Source organism: Anarhichas minor, unplaced genomic scaffold (genome assembly GCF_050575085.1).
Source record: "Anarhichas minor isolate MPS153535 unplaced genomic scaffold, ASM5057508v1 ptg000051l, whole genome shotgun sequence".
NCBI lineage: Eukaryota > Metazoa > Chordata > Actinopteri > Perciformes > Anarhichadidae > Anarhichas > Anarhichas minor.
The window spans coordinates 97,555-118,457 of NW_027466497.1; the positions used below are offsets into that span (position 1 = coordinate 97,555).

The window sequence follows — 20,903 nt, forward strand, 5'->3', positions numbered from 1 at the left end:
AAAGGGGTTTGGAGGAAGACACAAAGTAGTTTCTCCTCCTTTTCACCCAGCCCGCCATCGTTTGGAGACACGAGATTAATAATTGAGCATTTATTTATTGCGCGATAGAGACAGACGGGCGAGGGGAGAGCGAACGCACCGTGAGGCTGCCAGTTTAAATCTATCTGTGGCTTGAACGACCGGGAAGCACGCCACAGCCGCTCCGTAGAAGTAACGGCGATTTGGGCTACTCCAAAAACACTGCACATCCGCGAGAGCAACTAACTATCTCTCCCTCAGCGTGAAGATTGTCCCCCTTTTTCGGCGCAGAACATGAATAAGCTATACTTTGGCAACGTGAGCGCTGAGGCGAGCGAGGAGGACTTCGAAACTATCTTTGAGCAGTGGAAGATTCCGCACAGTGGTCCGTTTCTCGTCAAAAATGGCTATGCGTTTGTGGATTGCCCAGACGAGAAAGCTGCAATGAAGGCCATCGATGTTCTTTCAGGTGAGAACATGTTTTTGTTGTTGGCCAAAAGTGGCATTTGGAAAGACGCACGAACTGCTGCAATTGTGTGAAGATTGCCTTCACTTTAGTCCTGTAGGGTGTGTGTGTGTGTGTGTGTGTGTGGGGTGGGGGGTGTAACCAAGCGTCTCTTTCTCTCACACAACCTTTACTTGGCCTTTTGACACCGTGGGCTCACACACAAAAAAAGCTGCCACTGGGTTTTAGTGAAATTCTGCTATTGTAATTTCCCTGAGTGTGGCTTGCTAAAATGGTCGAGTAAACACAAGCACGAGGATGAGAGATGGTACCAAGGGCTTTTCCCGTTACGTGCCCGTTCAGGGCAGTGAGGCGCACAGGCTGCGAACGCAGTTAATGTGAACCTCATTGTGGGCTTCATCACACGGCCCACTTTGGGCAACACATGGGAGCAGAGACCGTGTGTGCGTTGCTGCTTTTATCAGCTTAAATTTGAACTTACACTCTTAAGCAGGTTCCAAACTACAGGCCTCCTCCGGTGGCCACAACTCCCTTACGTAGTGAAGCCATTTTTCGCCCATGCTGACACACCAGGTGGTTTAATTGTGTTAGTCAAATGTAGGCCAACTATCTGAGCCACGCGATCATTTGTGTTTTGTATATATCCACCTCGTCTCATGGTTTGTTATTAAATCAAAGCTAAGTCTGCTCGTGACCGGACACGTAAAAAAAAAAAAAAAAAAAAAATGTAGCTGGTATAATTTTACGTATTGTGCTAGTGCCTGTGTGCTCGTGCGTGGCTCGCACACTTTCAGCAATGCTGGTATCACAATAAGCTGTAAATATCCAGGACGTTGCTATGTGTACGTATGCGCCTGTTAAGGTTTTTAGGCCCCTGCACGAAATAAGTCGTAAACACTGACCCTAAATGGCCGCAGAGGAGGCCTGGCCTGTGAAGGAGGTCAAATGATTCAATGACACTAATAGTTCTGTTTTTGTTTTTTAGGTAAAGTTGAACTTCATGGGAAAGTTCTCGAAGTGGAGCACTCGGTCCCTAAACGTCAAAGGTAGGTTGAGGTTTATTTGTATTTAATATATATATATATATATATATATATATATATATATATATATATATATATATATATATATATATATGTGTGTGTGTGTGTGTGTGTGTGTGTGTGTGTGTGTGTGTGTGTATATATATATATATAGGTCAGTGCTTCTTGGTTCAACTAGTGGGAGCTACTGTTTTTTTTTTGTTTTTGTTTTTTATTCCTCTAACTATTTTCTTCAAGAGGCTTTTAATTTTTACCAAGTGATATTTGCCGTAAATGCATTTTGATGTTGTAATTCAGTATTTTGGTTAAATGAGGTGTCTTTTTCTTCTTCTTCTGAATGCTCTGGGGGTCAAATGAAAGGGGCGTATGGTGGTGGAGCCTACTCCCTCCTCTCGCCATGACTAGGCTGCTGCTCCTTAAACTGTATTACGTTTGGGTTTAGCGAGCGAATGTCTGTATTTTCTCGCTCGCCCACCCACTAGTGTTGTTGTATACGTACAGTAAAATATCTTGAGCTCCAGCTTCAGGGGCGATTAGTAAAAGCCCGAGTGTGCTGGTTTGAAATGAGTGCAGGCTGGATTCGAGGCGCACAGGCCTTCTGGAGTCCTCCATTTGAGAAGGATCTGCCCGTCATTCTCCCTGCCTGCCCTGCGCTTCCGCCCTCCTCTGCGCATTGTGCTGCTGTTGCATGAGATGGACTCCCACACGCGAGTGGAATGGGCGGTTTGGTGCCCAAATCACGAAAAAAACATTAGTTTCAGAGTTGGTCCCCCGTCACCCCGTCGCTTGTCTTTGAATGACACCCCACACTGTAAACATTTTGTAACGTAATTCTGTGCAGAGGACGTAAAATACCGGAGCTTTTGTTGGCATTGTGTGCGTATTTTTTGGTGGTGACGCAATTCGGTCATAATTAATCCGTCTCTTGAATTGAATTAAAATGGCTCTGGCTTCGTAATTGGTGTAATAGTTTATAATAAGCACAACACGTAATATGCACGGTTTAACCTTTTTTTTTTAAGTTTGACTGAATCATCTGCTGTTTTACGCCAAATACATCTGAAAAGCAGAAATACCAGATGAAACGTGAAGGCTTTTAGGCGATTCTACGTGACATAAATGATAGAAAAGTGCGTAGAGTTGGAAAAAGGATCAAGCAGGGAATTTCTGACGCCTTTACGTGAAATGTATTTTCCACCTGGACGTCACGCCAAGCTTACCCTGGCAGCTTGACCGGCTGTTTGTCTAAAATGCATCTTGGATAAATAAACCAGGTGAGCTACATGGGGGGGGGGGGGGGAATTGTGCGTAAAATCGTAAAACGTCCGTCCAAATGTTCCTCATTAGGAAAAAAAAAAATGGCGAGGTTGCTGTCTTTTTAGTGCAGCCTGCTGTGGCGGCTATGGCAGCAACAGAGTCGAGTTTCAGCCACACTTCAAAAAAGTAAAACGTGCCCTCCCTTTACAACGTGGGACATGGCAGTAGTCAATGGGAACAGTATTCTGAGTATAGGCTGCGCACACACACACACACACACACACACACACTTGTACACCGAGGCCCCTCTTGTGCATTCCAACCTACAAATATCAACTGGGGGCTCGGCCAATCACCATGGCTTAACCTCTGAACCCATCAGCAAGGGGAAGTGCTACAGCAGACACAGATCAAGGCAGGATGGCTACAGTTTGGTGGTCATGAAGATGGAAATGTGAGTAGTAATGTAACGGTCCAGATGTACCGTCCTCTGAATTAGTTTTGGATGTGGACTATAAAAACCTATAGTTACAGAAGATGTTACTATAAAACATATTCTCTGTTCAGTAACGGCAATAAAATAAAATGGATAAATACACGCGTTGTCCACAGATCCATTGTATTAGCAGTATTTAGTTATTAAACCTTTCAGCCATATTATGGACATTTACATTTCACTGCCCAGCTTCTGAAACGTTTGTGCCTTTTTAAAAAAATTTTTTTTTTAAATCTGGCATGTAAATATGACACCCACTCGTTCTTGACAACATTTTGAGCTTTTTTTTTTTTTCTCCTAAGATTGCATGTTGATTGTGCAATATGAAACCAAGCATTAATTAGAATCTTACAGGTGTATTTACATTTCAGTTAAAACGGCTATATTTTACTCAATTGACCAGATCTCCTTGAAATGGCAATTCTATTTTCACCTTTGACCCAGCTTTTTACAAAAATTGTATAGAATTGCTTGTTAGTGCTACTGGGCCACTTTTACTTTTGCCAAAAGATACTGAGTATTTTTTATTTTATTTTATTTTGTAATATTTCACTCCTTAATTGTAAGCCAAACTGAGTTTCAGTGGTGTCATAATTGTGTACACTCTGACATCCTGGGTCAGATGATGCGCCTTATTGGATAAATTAATCCAAAAATAAATGTAGCTTGCCCATCCCCACATGAACACGTGCAGAGGGAAAGAAAATGTCATGGCTGTAGGAGGGGTGACCCAAAGTGTGTGTGTGTGCGTGTGTGTGTCTGTGAGAGGGAACCGGACGTTAAACATACTTTGTTCATAGGTGCTTACTGCTAACTTGGTTAACATACATAGCGTAACATTTTTATTTCAGTGGTGTAACGTTTCAGTGGTGTAACGTTTCGGTCCTTTTTGACTTTCTTTTTATTTAAAAAAAAAAAAAAAATATATATATATATATATATATATATATATATATATATATATATATATATTTTAAACAAAAGTGCAGATCGTATATCAGTGCTGTTGGTAGAAATGTCTCGTCTCTTATTACAAGAATTCTGGGTCATTGGGTCACTGTGGGGCCCCACCTGCAAAAACTGGGTTTTGGGACGGAGACTTGGGGTGCCAGAGAATTATGAATGTGGCCCCTTGTTTTACCAGACTACGAGCAAAGGATCCTTAACTCTCCCTCTTGCAAGGCTCAAGTCAGAATGACACTGCAATTTTGAATCTCTTAAATGTATATACATTGTATTTTTGTGAAGCTGGGAGGTAGACACAAATGTGTATCGGGGTTTGCAGGAGTTGAGTGAATTTCTTACTGATATTCAACTCATTAGAATTCTCTGAGGGAATTCCAAGCTATCCAAACGTAAATGTTGAAGTTAGCGTATGTGTGCATATAAGGCCTGTCGGAGGGCGGCGAAAACCAGCGTGTGTAGAGTTTAGTCATTCAGAACCTCTGCATACTGAACAGTCAATGGATGGGCGTTGAGTTCGGGTCTCATGTGTCCCACACCGTCCCTGATGGTGTTGACTGTGTCAGTGTGATTAAGAAATGGAGGGGAATACAGATGTAGTGAAGTCTCAAGGTGCTTGACTTGTAAATCCTCCTCTTTTTTTTTTTTTTTTTTTTTTTTTTAATGTGTGCGTGATGTCCACAGTGCAGGCCCGTAGGTCTCAGCTGGGTGGCGAATGAAGCGGACGAACATGTAGAAGATAGTCTTTTAATTTTAATTTTTTTAAAAAGTAAATAAGGAGCCCGGCCTCCTCCAGGCCATAACATGACGAGCCAACCCCAGTCACTCCTGGCACTCCCCTCCTTCCCTCCCCCTCCCACTTTTAACCCCGCTCTACATGTTCCTGTCAGTGGACTTGTCCGTGTCCATGGCAACAGGGCCCCACCCCCACAGGGCAGAGAGGGCCCTTGTTACCCTTTGCCTGAAACAGGGCTAGCCACCCCCCCCCCCCCCAAACACCACACCCCACACACACACACACACACACCTCCCCCTCCCCAAATCAAAGGCTTGGACTAGGGAATGTATACCACCCCAACCCCCACCCAATACCCTGGCTGACTTCTTCTGTGTGTGAAGCTATAGGTTAATCCGACTGGAAGTGCTTGGTGAATTTGCACATTTCGCATGGCGTTCCCACCGCAATGCAGAGCATACAGAATGTGTGGGGAGAGGGGGCCGGATCAGCCAGGAATGGCACCGTGGGCCGGAAAGGGCTGGAATTCCTCTTGAAAGTTATTTGGGAATTTTCTTTACAATTTGCCCATTTAGAATTAAGAGTTTCCTAATGTCTACAAAATGAAATATATAGTTGAGCTGCTTTAGCTTGATTATGGTCGTGGTGGCTATAAGCTGAGGAATTGCAACTACCGCGGCCCTTGTTGCACATGTGCAGTACGTTTTACTGCGTAGATGAGCTTGTGTGTACTTTAAAAAAAATACAAAAAATAAATAGTTTCTTAAATTTGAGGCGCAAAATGTGAGTTTAAAAAACCAAACCAACAGCGGTGGGGCCGCTTGTACAAGTGGATGAGCTGCATTTCCAAGTCTTTTAACAGCTCGGTGGAGCTTGAAGAAGAGAACAAGCTATGTGTGTAGGATACCGTAACGTTTTTACACAGACAGGAAATAATGTGTGAACACGATATAGCTTAAATTAGCTGCACGTGTATCGGGTATGTGAGCGTAAGGCTGGTGTGGAAATGGGTTGGGTGGGGGTCGGGGTTTGTGATTCCACATTGTGAGCGTGCTCATGCTTCAGCTCCCGGCCATGTGTACATTTTGTTCCTTTAGATCTGTGCGTATCAACAGGCGGTGAACTTTGGAGTGGCCTGCACTTTTCTCACATTTTATACAATGTCCGCACGCATGCGGACACTTGCGAAACTCTGTGACTCATTGATCCACAAGTTTCATTGTCTGCGTGACCTCCACTCACAGCCAGTACACCCGTGCTGCTGTAAACAACGTGCAACTCAATTTGGGGACCTTTCCAGCTTAAACAAAAAAAGGATGAATTGGGGTTTTCTGTCCCTGTTGTTTCTGGTGCCGGAGCACAGCAGCACCATTGTGACGGCTAGTCTCCGCTTGCTTCTGCTGTATGCACACAGTCTATGAACAAGCACGCAATTTAGATTCTCCCCCATTTAGTGTGACGCCGCTAGCGGAGTTTCCCTTTTGGGTTCCGTTGGGCACCTGCAGCACCACTCCCTCCCTTCCCCCGTTTTTGATACAACAGCTGGATGCTCCTGGTGAAGTGTCTATTTTAGTTTGGGGGGGATGGGACCTTGCAGTGGTTGAATCCTCATTATGCAATAATACAGGACACACGCTTGCCTCGAACTGTGTATACAACACATTCAGATGCGTCGTCACCTTTCCAATCATCCCCCCCCCCCCCCCCCCCCCCCTCCCTCTGCGTTCCTCTTGATGCTATTTCTTTCTGCCGCTTCATAATCCTGCTTCTCGTTCTTCGCACCCTCTGTGACACAATTGGTGATTTGGGATAAAGGGCATGGTGAGTTTTAGGGGTAATTTTAATTTTGAGCGCCCACAACTCAATTTAGGCCACCCAGTGGTGATTCCAAATCCCCACTTTGCCCGCTTTTTCTCCATCACTTCCTCCCACGTTTTTCCGCTGGGTGTCTCAGTGCACCTGCTGGGTTGTGAATAAAATGAAAGCAGAAGTTATATCTGCAGCTTCTCCACCCTGGTCTCTCGCTAGATGGTGGAGAGAATGAAGACCTACTGTGTTTTTTTTTTTTTAAATTAACGTTTTGTCATTGTACTCTTGGTATTGTCAGCAACTAACTGTCTCTCTCTCCCCTCCCATCGTTATTCCCATCTTCCTCCATCAATTTCTTTTCTCTCCCTCTTCCTCTATCCACCCCCCACCCTTTTCCTTCCTTGTTCTCTCTCCAGGAGCTGTAAGCTGCAGATCAGGAACATCCCGCCTCACATGCAGTGGGAGGTGAGTGCTAACAGGCTGCTAACTGCTTCCAGGGCGGGGTACCAATCGGGCAGCCCAAGTGGGCTCTCATTTAGTGGCCTCTGGAGTCTCCTCGTCTCCCTTTTGGGTTTCAATTGAGCTTGCGCTTCATGATCCGTTTGAACACGACTACAAGCCCAAGCCAGTGTAACGCGCTAGGACCAGTGGCTGGATCTGTGATTGGTAGACCAGAAAGTATTACAAATGTCATTAGTAATCGGTGGTGAGGATTTAAAGGTTGAATTTTTATAATTTAGCTGCACAGAAACTTGTGGAAGCCAGAATAGGTGGTCACAGTTTGCTGAACAAGGACAATGGAAGAATTTAAAGAGTAAGGTCTCCATGTGGTTTGGCTGAATTAGGCATGTAAGGAAACTTTAAGCAGTTATATGATCTTAGCAGCATCATATTGCCACATGTATTGGCTACCTACTAATGTTTATAAAGCATTGTGAAAAAAGCTGATGTGCTTATTAAAATGTTAAACATGAATTAATTGCTGGGTCACGGTGTTTTCAACACTGATCACATTTGCTGGTTTGAAAGAGAATGCCTTTCCACACAATGTGTTTTTCTTGAAAGAAAAAAAAGATGAGCTTTTTTATTTGTTTGAGGGGTTGAGAACATTCATGTGAAAGCGGATTGACCCCTGGCCAGCCCAAGTCTGATAATCCTTATATGGTTTATGGGATATTTATACTCGTTTTTTTTATGACCTACCTCAATTTGAGGTAGTTTTGTTTGTGTGCCTAATTAACTAAATTAGTCTGGAAATGAAGACATTTAAAAAAAAAAAAAAAAAGAAGTACATATTTCAGTGTTTCCTTGACATGTAGAGGGTGGAGAAAATAAAAGCGCCTGTACAATTGAGTGCAATGCATGCAATCACTGACCATGCAATAAAACACCAAATTAGGGCTGTCGGCAATCAAAGAAATTCTTAGTCAATTACAATTGAGTTTCTCCACAGAGAATCACACAAGAGTACCACTTTAAATCTTGTGCTTACCACAGATCTGCTCATAAGTTTATGGGAAATAATTCATTCAGCGTGGAAAAACCATAGCATTATTAATTGACTTAAGAAATCTTAGTTGATTAAGACCAAAGCGACCGATTAGTCAACTAATCAAGAAGGCAGCCCGACACTAAATGTTTGAAGCTTTAAAAAAAAAAAAAAAAAAAAAGTTTAGATTCTGTAAAGATTTAACTGTATGCCAATTTAAGGACCTAGTTCATGGTGTCCAAGAATATATCACAAGGAATCTTTCATGGTAAAACCAACAATTACAGAATCCATTACCTCAAATTACTCTATACTCCTGACACTGTTAACTAAAAGCATGAACTCTACAGAAGTACTTGTTTCTGATTTATTGTACTGTATCTCATTCAAATTGTCCCAAGTGTTTTAAATATGCCCATTTTGTTGTCTGCTAGCAAAACTCGTATGCAAACAACTTTGACAGAGGTCACACACAAAGAGAAAAAAAACAAAATAACAATTTACAACTTGCAGTGAATCCTTTCCAAACTGATGGTTTTACACACACACAACTATTCCAACACAGGCAACTGCACAACTGATTTGCCTTGGTCTTGGATTACGCTTGGAACTGACCCTTTGGTATTTTAGGCTAAAATACACCCACATATTGTCTGACAAATTCATTAGAAAAACGTGTCTGAATTGATGAGGCTAAACTGTCATCGGTTCTATTAGCAGAACTCTGTAGAACCCCGACAGAACATCCAGTGAACTCATCAGAGGATATGAGTTGAAGCAGTAAAGGTCCTGGTTCGTTTTCATTTCCTATTAGAGTTCAGCAGTTTTGAGTATTTTTGTTGATGTATGAGCTTCAAGTTTTTAGAATTGTGTGCATACAATGGAGAAAGCTGTAATGCAGCATTTTTGTCTTTGCCATGAACTGACGCACAGTTCGTAATGCTACAAATGTATACAAAGAGCAATACTTTCATCAGTGGCCTTATGCTCCGTCACTGTCGTTGCCTCCTTCTGAGATGGTGACTTCACATTTATTTGAATGAAAACCTTTTGAGATTGCCTCTTAAAATCTTAAATGCAATCTACTTTTGTATTACATTAAGGGTTAACAGGCAAAAATATGTCGCGTAAAAATGAATAATGTAAAAATAAATTATGAGCTGTAATATGGTCGGATTTCAAGTCCACTGCCTGATTGAAAGAGTGTTGAGCAACAGTGGTGTGTGTCTGTGCATTGCATGTCTCTCTTTCTCTGCATGTGATCAGCGTTTCATTTGAAAATGTTTGGTATTCAGTGTCTGTTACACATGTACTCTGATTACACACTGTCGACTGGCCACGCGTACATTTATCTGGACTTTAGTTTCAACATTTTGAAAGTTGTATGACACATTTGACTGTAGCTTATTATTTATTGTTTTAAATCATGTGTCAAACTCGAGATCTCATTGTTGACCTCCATGTGGAATCTCATGTGGCAGTAACACAGCTTTACGTGACTGTTTTTTTTTTTTTCTTCCTCTTCCCTCTGCAGAGGTTTAGCTCGGATAGCGTGTGGCTGTAGCTTTCAGTTTTAATTTTCCGCTCCATAAAGACTATGGAAGGCTAATGAGAATTTTGTTAAAATGTTTCAATATTGTAAAAGTGGTAAAGTTAACGCATGGCTTTAGATTTCCGCCTGATTCACTCAGTGTGATCAAATGGCTGCGTACCGGCTCAGTGTTTTGTAATGGTGGGCTCGCTTTGCCTACGCATGTCCCTCAACTGCAGCTCCAGATCCACCCATGTTCCTAGTATGTAGCGAGCGAGCTGTTGGCTTTCTCAAAATGTGACATGGGGGTTTCTCTCCCCCAGAGGGGGGGGAGGGGTTAGAAGAATGGAGTAACCTAGTAGAATGGGCTCTTTTGCTGCGAAGGCCTTGTATGTATCTTATCAGGTAGACAAGACAATGGCTCATGGTGTGCGTAGCCCTGCAGCGAGAGAATAGTGTTGAGCATAGTGGAGTGTTTCGCAAGCTGTAGTGGGTGGGTGGGCCTGGACTGCTTCCCCTTCCCTTCCATGTGCACCGATTCACAGAATGTGTAGCATGAACTCGCACCCCTCCCCCAGCCACTGCTTCCTGCTGGAATGCACCCCACCCTTTCCTGAATGGCCTGGATTCCCATTGGCTGTGCTCGGTAGACGGTCAGGCGAGGCGTCCAGCCAGCAGCCAGCAACTCTTTGGCTTCAGGGAACTCGTATCGACCGCAGAAGCAGCCAACGACGGGGGAGCAGAGATGGCAGGGAGGCGGGATGTTGCTGGGTTGGTGGAGTGGGTGGGGGGTGGGGGGGCAGTGACGCCTTCTGGTTGGCTAGAAAGTGGGGTTGAGCTCTTGGGGGTGTGGCCTTGGATTTGACTTACCATGGTCAGATGTCTTAGCTTAGCTTAGTTTAGGACCCTCGCTCCCCCTCTCGCCCACATTTTGATCACATCTATGAATTGAAATCCCGTGGTCTCCAGATTTGGGCAGGGGGCCATCTTGGTGTGGCTTTCTTTTGAATGCGTTTTTTTAATAAAGCAAAAAAAAAACATGGTTAAACAAATCTATGTATATTGTGTGATGAATAGCGGGCTGCTTATAAATCTTAACTTTGAATGTGTTTAATTTATTAAAAAGAGTTGTTTTACTATGAATAATGGGTACTTAAAAAAAATATGTCATAAAACTCATTCTGCACCTGGAGCACCATGCAAGTTACCGGAGGGGAGAGTCATAATTCGAGGTAGACAGGCTTTTACAAGAAGGTAGCAAATGTATCCACGTAACTCGACATTAAACTCTGGGGTTCAGAGTTAATGGCCTGTGTCCTGGTCGTGAGCTGGGCTGGTTCCTACAAAAGAGCTTCTGCTCACAAACAGGTTCTGGTCAAAGGCCTTCAAGGGCTCAGAGTTAACCGTAGCTTTTCTTTCTCTTTCTCCCAGGTTTTGGATGGTATGCTTGCTCAGTATGGTGCAGTAGAGAGCTGTGAACAAGGTAGAAAAATACTTCTTTATTTTGCTTAAAATGTAATTCCACCACCTTGCTTCAACTCGCCTTTTTTATACTGCATTCAGAATTTGTGTGACATGCTTTAGTAAATCTGCAAATACTTGTATAATGCATCATTACAATTTCTGAAGGATTTATTGTGTTACTGTGTAACCATGTAAAAAGTAGCCCATGTTGGTAGATTGTGTCAGTGCCATTGAATGTGTCGATTGACTCTGCTGTGTTCTCCCACAGTCAACACTGACACAGAGACTGCAGTAGTCAACGTTCGATATGGAGCCAAGGACCAGGCCAGGCTGTGAGTACACACGCATACACGCATATGCAGTGTGTTCACATCATTAACCGCCAGCTCATCAGTCTTGATGATGTTGTTTTTTTACTTTAGCTAGCATTCTCTGTTGGAAATTACATCAAGCTCCTCTGTCTAGTGTTCTTACAGTGCACCTGATTTCATCCTTCCAAAAAACCAGTCACGTTTAATTTGACATGCAGTGATGGGGGGGGGGGAGGGGGGTGTATGTGCTGGAGAGGGAGTGTGTGTGGGGGGGTTAAATTAGCCATCTGGTGCCCCCTGGTGTACATGAATCGCACTACAATGTTGTTCTCTGCACGAGTGGTTGTAGGATTCTCAGGCATAATTGATTGTTTCACTACAAATTCTTGAGGCTGACGAGGCAGGCTTGTATGAAGTGTGAATGCTACCTTGAGGGTGAATTTCTCGTAGCTCACGAGAATTGATGTTTAACCGATGCCCCTCAGTATGTTGGGCTTGTAAGGACTTCTTAACTCCTCGTGCCAATAATTTGAGACATGCACTGTTTCAATTTGGGCCCATGTCCCTTGATTTTGGCGCCACTGCTTGGATTCTACCATTGATAAGGAAATGGGTGGGAAAAGAAATCCAACCTGATGTTGTGGATTCCAGAAATTAGTTTGGCCATTCAGAGCATTTCCTGTCATGATTAACGTCTAAAAGCCTTCCTGTGTTGTTAAATCATACCTGCACAGAGTCTATCCAGAGTTTTCTAGACTGACATCTCTGTATGCTCCACAGGGCAATGGAGAAGCTGAACGAATCTATGATGGAGAACTATGCCTTGAAAGTGTCGTTTATCCCAGATGAGACGGCGGCACCGGAGGGTCCTTCAGCGGGGGGCAGGAGAGGCTATAACGCCCGTGGAACCTCTCGCTCCGGCTCTCCAAGTCTGGGCGCCCGGCCCAAAATGCAGTCGGACATTCCGCTGCGCATACTGGTTCCCACGCAGTTTGTAGGGGCAATTATTGGCAAGGAAGGTGCCACCATTCGCAACATCACCAAACAGACCCACTCAAAGTACGTACACAGAGGTCAGGAATTATACGAAACCAGTCGGCTGTGTCCTTTCCTATTTCTGTACCGTCGACGTCCAGGATTACAGTAGACTGATTTTGAAATTCTTTCCTGTTCTACTTGGATAAAGGTAGTTTCTGGGGAAAAAAGCACTATGGAGAAATGCCACGCTTGTCAAAATTCAAGTGTCTAAAAAGAATAATACACATGCCGTTATTGTTCCACTTGTGACCATTTCAAGTAGCATGACACTATTTGATCCCGTCAAACATATAGCATTGGATGAAATTGTGCAATATTTGAAATTCTCCTCCTGCTGCCTTGCCTCAACTGTTTTTCACTGCATGGCATCAGATCTTCTGCAAATAGTCAATACTTCTTTACTCAAGCTATTTCCCACAGGCCCTGAAACTGTAGTTATTAAGCCACTCTTGTACAATCTAGACAACTAATGAACAATTAGAGGCCCATATCAAACCTCAATAAAATAATTGAAAAGATACCCACTTGGCCCTAAACAATTATTTTTTTCTAGTTATAATTTTGACCACAGCACTGAGACTGCTCTTGTTAAATGATATTCACCTAAACGCACATAGTAGAAAAGTTTCAGTCTTAAGTGTCATTTGACATAATTGCTGCATTCAACACGCTCAATCACAACATATTACTAGATAGACCGGAAAACCGTGTAGGACTCAGAATTCGAACCAGTTTAGTACTCTGCCTATTTGAAGGACGGGGACTATTTTGTGTCCATCAGTCATTGCACATCTGCGCATTAACAAATATGATGTGGAGTTCCCCAGGGCTCCATTCTTGGGCCTCTTCTGTTAGACATTTACAGCCTCCCACTAGTGCAGATTATGGAAAATGACAAAATATCACACCGATTTCATAACCATCGCAACAGGTGACTGGTGCTATTCAAGCCCTGAGAGAGTGCAATGATTATTTAACTGGAGAACATGTTGGCACCTCTGAAGATAATACGGAAGTATTTGTTTTCTGCACCCAAAGAAGAATGATTTTAAGAATCAGTGCGCACCTTCAATTGCAAACATTAAAGACCATGAACCTTGCTCGACAATCTTGCTGTAGTCATGGAACGTAGCTGCTAGAGTCTTAACTTTGACCAGGAGAACTGTTAACTTATAGTTTAACTGATTATATTTAAGTTTATCTGACTCTTCTATTTGAATACTTTTAAAGTCAATTTGGGAGTCTTTTTTTATTTTTGTATTGCTTGCATTTCTTTTATATCTCATCTTAATGCCTTCCTGTCTTAAGCTTTGTCTTGCCTTGTTATTATAAGGTGCTATACAAATAATTCTACCTTGCCTTCACTCCAGGATTGACATCCATAGGAAAGAAAATGCAGGTGCAGCAGAGAAGCCCATCACAATTCACTCCACCCCTGAAGGTTGTTCGAACGCTTGTACAACAATCATGGAGATCATGCAGAAGGAAGCCCTCGACACAAAGTTGTGAGTTTGCACCCAAACAAAATCAGAGAGAATTGGGTTGAACCCAGTTCAACCTAATTCTTAGTATTTTTGTGTCTCTTATAAACTTGTGAAAGACCGTAAGCGGTTTTGTTACACACTTGGCCCACCCTTTCCAGTTATGTAATTGTCATTTTGTCTATTGAAATTCCTCTTTCTTAAAATGCCATTAGTCATTTTTCCATGTGTTACAATCGAGTCAAAAAAGATTGTTATGCATGTTCTGAAATGGTAATGTAGACATGATGTGGTGCACAGCTGTCTGTGATATAATTGGCAGATGTGGATGGATGGATTGCAGGTTGCACGGCCTGTGTGTAGAATGTGAAAGAAATGTCCGTAAGATACTGTAGATAAAACCGACATTTGTAGGAGAGGTGTGATCTGAAGCATTAAACTAAACAACCCATCTGTCTTGTGCAGCACTGAGGAGATCCCACTGAAGATACTCGCACACAACAACTTTGTTGGAAGGTTAATTGGAAAGGAAGGGCGCAACCTGAAGAAAATCGAGCAGGACACAGAGACCAAGATCACAATCTCGGCGTAAGACTCTTTGATGCACTCACAGTTCACTGATGGCTCTTTTTATGGACTATTTGTGGTCTGTGTGCTACTTACCAAAGCATAGACGCATGTCATGCCGTCAGAATTTAGTCTGACACCATTGTTCTCATGTCACTTCTCCCCCTCCATCTTTCCGTTCAGTCTCCAGGACTTGACTATGTACAACCCAGAGCGAACCATCACAGTGAAGGGCACCATCGAGGCATGTGCAAGAGCCGAGGAGGAGCTGATGAAGAAGATCAGGGAATCGTATGAGAGTGACATGGCTGCTATGAATGTGAGCATTTGTATATTTGATAAGGAAAATTATAATAATGCAAATAAAGCTTATTACACAGCATACATGCTGTTAACAAAATGGACACAATAAATGTAAGTTGTGTTTTGTTTTTATTTCTTATCTGAAGTCCTCACTTGTGTTTTTAAAGAAAAATACAAATATAATGGATTCGTTGTGTTGACACAACCTGTAGTGTGTTAATGGCAATGTTTTCATTTCACTCCAGCTCCAGTCCAACCTGATTCCAGGCTTGAATCTGAACGCTTTGGGTTTGTTCCCCAGTGGAGCACCAGGCATGGGTCACTCCATGTCCAGTATCCCTCCTCCGGGAGCCCACGGTGGATGCTCGTCATTTGGGGTAAGTGTCTCCTTGTCGCATACAGCACGGTGGTTTGCCCCATTCGCTACCCTTTCAAACCCAGGACTGGCTGCGTTTTTCCATTTTAAACTTTAATTTGCAACTCTTCGGTCAGGGTAGTGAAAACTACAATTCATTTAAAAACATTTAGTCTTTAGCAACTCGGCTTCATGTTCCTTTTTTCCTTTAGTGCAGTCCTTATGGGGGTGAGGTGCCATTTTGGGCCTCTATGCTGTCGGCGAGCAGCCAGGAAGGCCCTAATCTTTGCATGTGGAAACTTAAGTCCTGGAGGGCAACATTAGTGTTCATTACTAGTCATACTTAAGATCCCCAGATGGTTTACAGTGTTATTTCTGCAAAAAAATGCTGCATTACAATTAGGTTTTTGGAAGGGTAATGTTTTTCAAACGGCACATTCTCAGCACTAAAAGCCCTTCTCTAGATTTGGAGGCTGCCAAAGCAAGTTATTAGTGTACCCTCAGCTGACATGTTGACTGGAATATTGGGCTTGATCCAAAATCATCAGTGCTACTTGTTGTCCCTTTCGGACGATCCAAACCACCTCCCCTTCCAGAGCTCGAGTCAATCACGCACACTAAAACACAAGTGATGTGGTGGAGCATTTTGCAACAAGGTATCTGTAAATACAGTCTTCTCTGATGAAAAACATGGCCTCCATATCCAAATGCCACATTCAACCTGGTTCTTTTTCAGATGGAATTGCTAGTCATGCCTGTGGCATACTATGTTTTATGTATAAAAACATTCAGCAAATGGGTTCTCGGTTTCGTTTTGAGCGGTAGAACGGATTAAAAACCCTAAGGTGTTGGAACATACAATGTGCTCTCTTTCAGGAATTCCTACTTGAGCGTGAGCTCCAATGTAGCTTAAAGAATTGGAACCGCTTTTGCTTGATCCACTGTCTGCACTTGCGCATAGGTGGCTGAAGCAAGTAGTCCGTCAGTTACTGTCTGTGAGAACTCCTGGTCACAGTAGCATTTTAAGTGTTTACTCCCAGCAGGGACACCCGGAGTCGGAGACGGTTCACCTGTTCATCCCTGCTCTTGCGGTCGGAGCCATCATTGGAAAACAGGGTCAACACATCAAACAGCTGTCACACTTTGCCGGAGCCTCGATCAAGGTGAGTGACGGGCAGGAAGTGAAGTTTGAAATCTCAATGATAAAACGTCGATGCTGGCTGTCTACGTGTTGTCCTTGCCTTGACTGAGCGGTTGCTGGTTGTGTTTTTTTTTTTTATCGTTTTATTTAATACTGGCTTTAATACTGCCCTCTTTCAGATTGCCCCTGCAGAAGATGTGGGTGCCAAACCACATAGGGTGGTGATCATTGCTGGACCACCAGAGGCTCAGTTTAAGGTGGTGTACCTCTTCACAGTCATATAAACACACAAAACACCATTTTAGAAATAACAGAAGGGAGCCACTTAGTTCATCTTGTTGCTAGCAGTTGTTTAGCAGCTCTTTGACTTATTTTGCTCTCAGAATATTCTTTTATTTTTGGCTTTTATTTGTATGTTATTAACTCTCTTCCACTATGGAAATATGTTTTTCTGGAAAACAAATTCTGAAGTGCACCATGATTAATCTACATTTGTACCTGTTTGGCTGCAGGCTCAGTGTCGCATCTTTGGCAAGCTGAAGGAAGAGAATTTCTTTGGACCCAAGGAAGAAGTGAAGCTGGAGGCTCACATCAAGGTTCCTTCCTTCGCTGCTGGACGAGTCATCGGGAAAGGGGGCAAAACGGTAAAAAGGACACCTAACTTGGCATTGACTTGAAGTTTGTTCGAACAAATGAAAAATGAATAATTAAACGGTGGTGTTTACGATCCAATTCTTTACTCTTATTAAGTTGTAACTTTTCTATTATCTCTTGTGGCTGCAGGTAAACGAGCTGCAGAACCTGACCTGTGCAGAGGTGGTGGTGCCCAGGGACCAGACGCCTGATGAGAACGACCAGGTTATAGTCAAGATCAGTGGACACTTCTTTGCATGCCAGGTGGGTTTTATCTAAAGGAGTTGAAGATGTATGGTCTGAATCTCCAGAGGCATATAAGAAGTTGTCTTTCTTCAGCTCTGCATTTGTATAAAGGTCATGCAGTAAGCTACTTTGGGGCAAAAGAGAGTCAGCTGTTATCCCGTACATGCTGAGAAGACTGTATTGACCATAAGACATTACTTGAGCATATCATGATCAGATCCTTTTTTAAAGGACTCTTTATTTGACTACTCTTCGCTGTGATCTGATCTTAACATGTTCTCATGTCATCTAGCTGGCTCAGAGAAAGATCCAGGAGATCCTGGCCCAGGTGAAGAGGCAGCAGCAGCCTAAACCCACATCTGGAGCCCAACCGCCCCAGCCCCGCAGGAAGTAAAGCTCCAGCGGACCTGGAGGAACGGTGACTGAATCTGCCAGAAGACTCGACGGATAGACGGATGCAGCAGAGTCCGGGAGGAGGAGAAGAGGAAGACGAGGGGTCGTAACGCTCATCTCAGGGGCCACAGGTTATCAGAACCCAACCAAACATCTACCCCTTCTTGTCTTACTTGATGAACTTTCAAGTGTGGCTAAAAAGCGGCCCCACGCCTCTAAACCTCCTCCCACCTCAACTCTGTACATCTCTGAGAAAGTACTTCTGAGGGCTCCCAACAACGTCACCTGCCCTCACATGTACGCACCCCTCGACCGCTCTCCTCCCCCCACGGGTGTGTTGAATTTTTATTTGTTTTGGTCCTCTTTTTACACTAGAATCACAAAGAAGAAGTAAGGATCCCCCTCTTATCGCCTCATTGGTGTGGTACTTCAAACCCGACAGGATGTTTTGGTTGACTTCAGATTTTTTCATTTATTTCTTTCATTTATTTTAGTGTTTAATTGGTTGATGAAGCTTTTTCATGAGTTTTCTGTGGAAAGAAAAAGGCATTGCTATCAAGGTCCTGGTTGGACCAACAGAGGTTTATTTTGAGGGAGGGTTGGCTCTAACTGAGTGGGCCATGTTTAGGGGAAAGATTCTTCTTTCAGGACAGGACCCCTGAAAGGGTGGATTATATTGGGCGTCCTGCCCTTGTAATGATAGTGGCATTTTATAAATTTGGATGCATTTTATAGATAGACCTATATACATAGATGAATATATATTTAGAGGTGAGGGCAGCGCCATGACTGACACTTGGGGAAACGGTGCCGAACTGCTGCTGCCCAGGAAAACCAATTTAATATGCATTTTACTTAACTACCTCAGGATCTAGTACCTCAGAAGAGAAAAGAAAAAATGATTATATATATGAAAAAAATGTTCCTTTCTTTTTTTATTTTGCTTTTGTGGTATTTTGTATACTTTATAAAGCTGATAGTCTTTGAACATTTTTATTTTTTTAAGAAAATTTAAAATTTGGTCAGCTGCCAACTGACCTTGCCTTCAACTCTGGTGCTTTAGGTGGCATTGTTCATGTGTATGTGTGACTTAAGATGACCCTGTACATAAAGTCTATTTGTACATAGAAGCCCCGGAGCAAGAGTTGGCGCCCCCTCAGCTGGCGGCTGACAGGAGTATCGAGAGAAAATCACCTCAGTTTTTCCCCTGAGGGTCCACCATTTTCTGAAAATAAGTACAAAACATCGAAGACATGCAAATAACGCCAACCGTACATAATTACAGCAATGCCATTTAGTTTTGGGATTGACATTATTGGTAATGGTACTTTAATTTGTCAAAAGTCCTTTTTGCCTTCCTAGGAGGGCCGTGATCAGTGGGCAGTGCAGTGTGGACCGTAATGGTCTCCTCTCTAGCTGCCCTTCAGTCAGCAGAGCATCTGTTTTTTTTTTTTTGTTTTTTTGTCTGTTCTGTTCACAGGCCATCTGCCGCCACCTTGACGATGGTGTCTTAGCAAGGTCCAAGCCCGACTAGGTTTATTTTCATAGATACAAGCTTTGTCAGTTCGGAGTGGCCCTTGTAGCCAGGCCATTAAGTCAATGTTAACGTCGTTTACTGCATGGTGAGGGTAGGGGGAGTCACACTGATAGACGCATAACTTTTATTTTTCCTTTTTTCTTTTGCGCTATAAGAAAATGATTTAAACAAGACATTCTCTGTCGCCCACAAATGTAACTTGATGTTCCAATTTGTTGTTCAAACAGGCAAAATAGCCGGAAAAGGCACAAAAAATACTGAATGAACCCTGACTGGGGAGGGGGGGCGGTGTAAGAAAAGAGGAAAGAAATCCAAAACGTAAATATACAATATATTTCATTTGTCTCTTCATGCCGAATGTAAATATGTTGATTGTGGCAAAAGTCGAGTGTATCCATGCTTCCACAGTAGAACGCCGTCTACCTCAGCTGAGGGGGTGGGGGGTTGTTGAGGCACCCCACCCTGCCCCCACTGAGCGCCAGCCTGCATTGATACCTCAGTCCCCCGAACATTTCTCTCTACACGGGCGCGCCATCCTAACACCGCGCTTAACTGAGGGGGCACAAGTGATACTTAAAATATCCCCGACACCTCCTAAATCCCTGCTTCCTTCCTCCTCCTCCGCAGTTTGTTTTGATCTACCTCTTTAGACACGTATTTGAAGTAGAGGCATTCTTCTATTTGTTAGAATTTAGCCCCCCCCCCCCAACCCTCCTTTATGGCTCCCCATGCTTACCCAGATATGAATGAAAACTTAAACTAAAATCATGTACTCTTTAGAATTGAGAGAATAATCGAAAGTAATCAAAAATATTTTCTTTTGCCAGTGTTTATATGTACTCTTTTTGGCTCAATTGAAATCCTCAACCGATAATTATTTCTTTCTGCTTTCTATTTTTGGTGGTGTGGCTTACATGTATTTGAACTTTTGCTTGGGTTTTTTTGTGAAAAAGGTCAAATCACGTGTTTGATTTTGCATTCAATAGTTAAAATGAGAAAATACAGTTTAAAAAAAAAAAAAAAAAAAAAAAAAAAAAGGGCCTGCCTTTTTTTGTTGCCGATTTGAAAGACTTCAAAATAGATAAAAGTCCTGTCTTTTTTTCCCTATTTGTCTTTCACAGATGCTACACTCACTCGCTGATTCAGTAGCTTTTTCTTCTGTTAGCATTTCTTGGCTGTGTAACGTGGAAAATCTTGGTATGAGACAGATATGAGGGACTGGGTCTCTGAGTTTTTTGGAAAAGTTCTCTAATTTCAGCATGATATTCCCTTCACGCCCTCTCTGCAGCCATGCTTTTGCCCCTTCACCTCCCCGTCACACACAGCTCCACTTGTCAAATGCCTCTGAATAAAACAAAAAAAATAATTAAATTGTGGTGTTTGTACTTTATTTCTCATTCATTTTTATTTATAAAGAAGTCACTGACTGTCACACTTTATGGAACAAATACGGAAGACTGTGCTCGATCAATGATGGAACCAGAAATGTCCACATTTTATTTGTGGTTTTCTGAGCTGTTCCTGAAGCTATTTGATTACCATCCATAATACATTTTTCAGCTTTAGCCTTGACTTAAAATCATTGAAGTGAATGGTAAAACAGAAAAGAATTTGTGTGACTATCTT

The 20,903-nt window shown here is 42.8% G+C and overlaps 1 protein-coding gene across 9 annotated transcripts; it reads left to right on the forward strand.

Moving 5' to 3' along the window:
- The first annotated feature begins 312 nt into the window (after positions 1 to 312).
- Positions 313 to 20,578, forward strand: igf2bp3 (insulin-like growth factor 2 mRNA binding protein 3). 9 transcript variants are annotated; one of them, XM_076112914.1, is made up of 16 exons: positions 313 to 487; positions 1,470 to 1,530; positions 7,205 to 7,253; positions 11,240 to 11,291; positions 11,541 to 11,604; positions 12,364 to 12,642; positions 13,992 to 14,126; positions 14,568 to 14,690; positions 14,853 to 14,988; positions 15,218 to 15,385; positions 15,545 to 15,555; positions 16,328 to 16,490; positions 16,648 to 16,725; positions 16,981 to 17,112; positions 17,252 to 17,365; positions 17,640 to 20,578. In XM_076112914.1, exons 1-16 carry the CDS (start codon positions 313 to 315, stop codon positions 17,739 to 17,741), a joined length of 1,842 nt encoding a protein of 613 aa, XP_075969029.1. In that variant the 3' UTR covers positions 17,742 to 20,578. The 9 variants fall into 9 exon arrangements, with proteins under 9 accessions (XP_075969029.1, XP_075969028.1, XP_075969030.1 ...); XM_076112913.1 differs by having other exon boundaries at positions 15,218 to 15,349; positions 15,540 to 15,619; positions 16,355 to 16,490; XM_076112915.1 differs by having other exon boundaries at positions 15,218 to 15,349.
- The last annotated feature ends 325 nt before the right edge of the window (positions 20,579 to 20,903 follow it).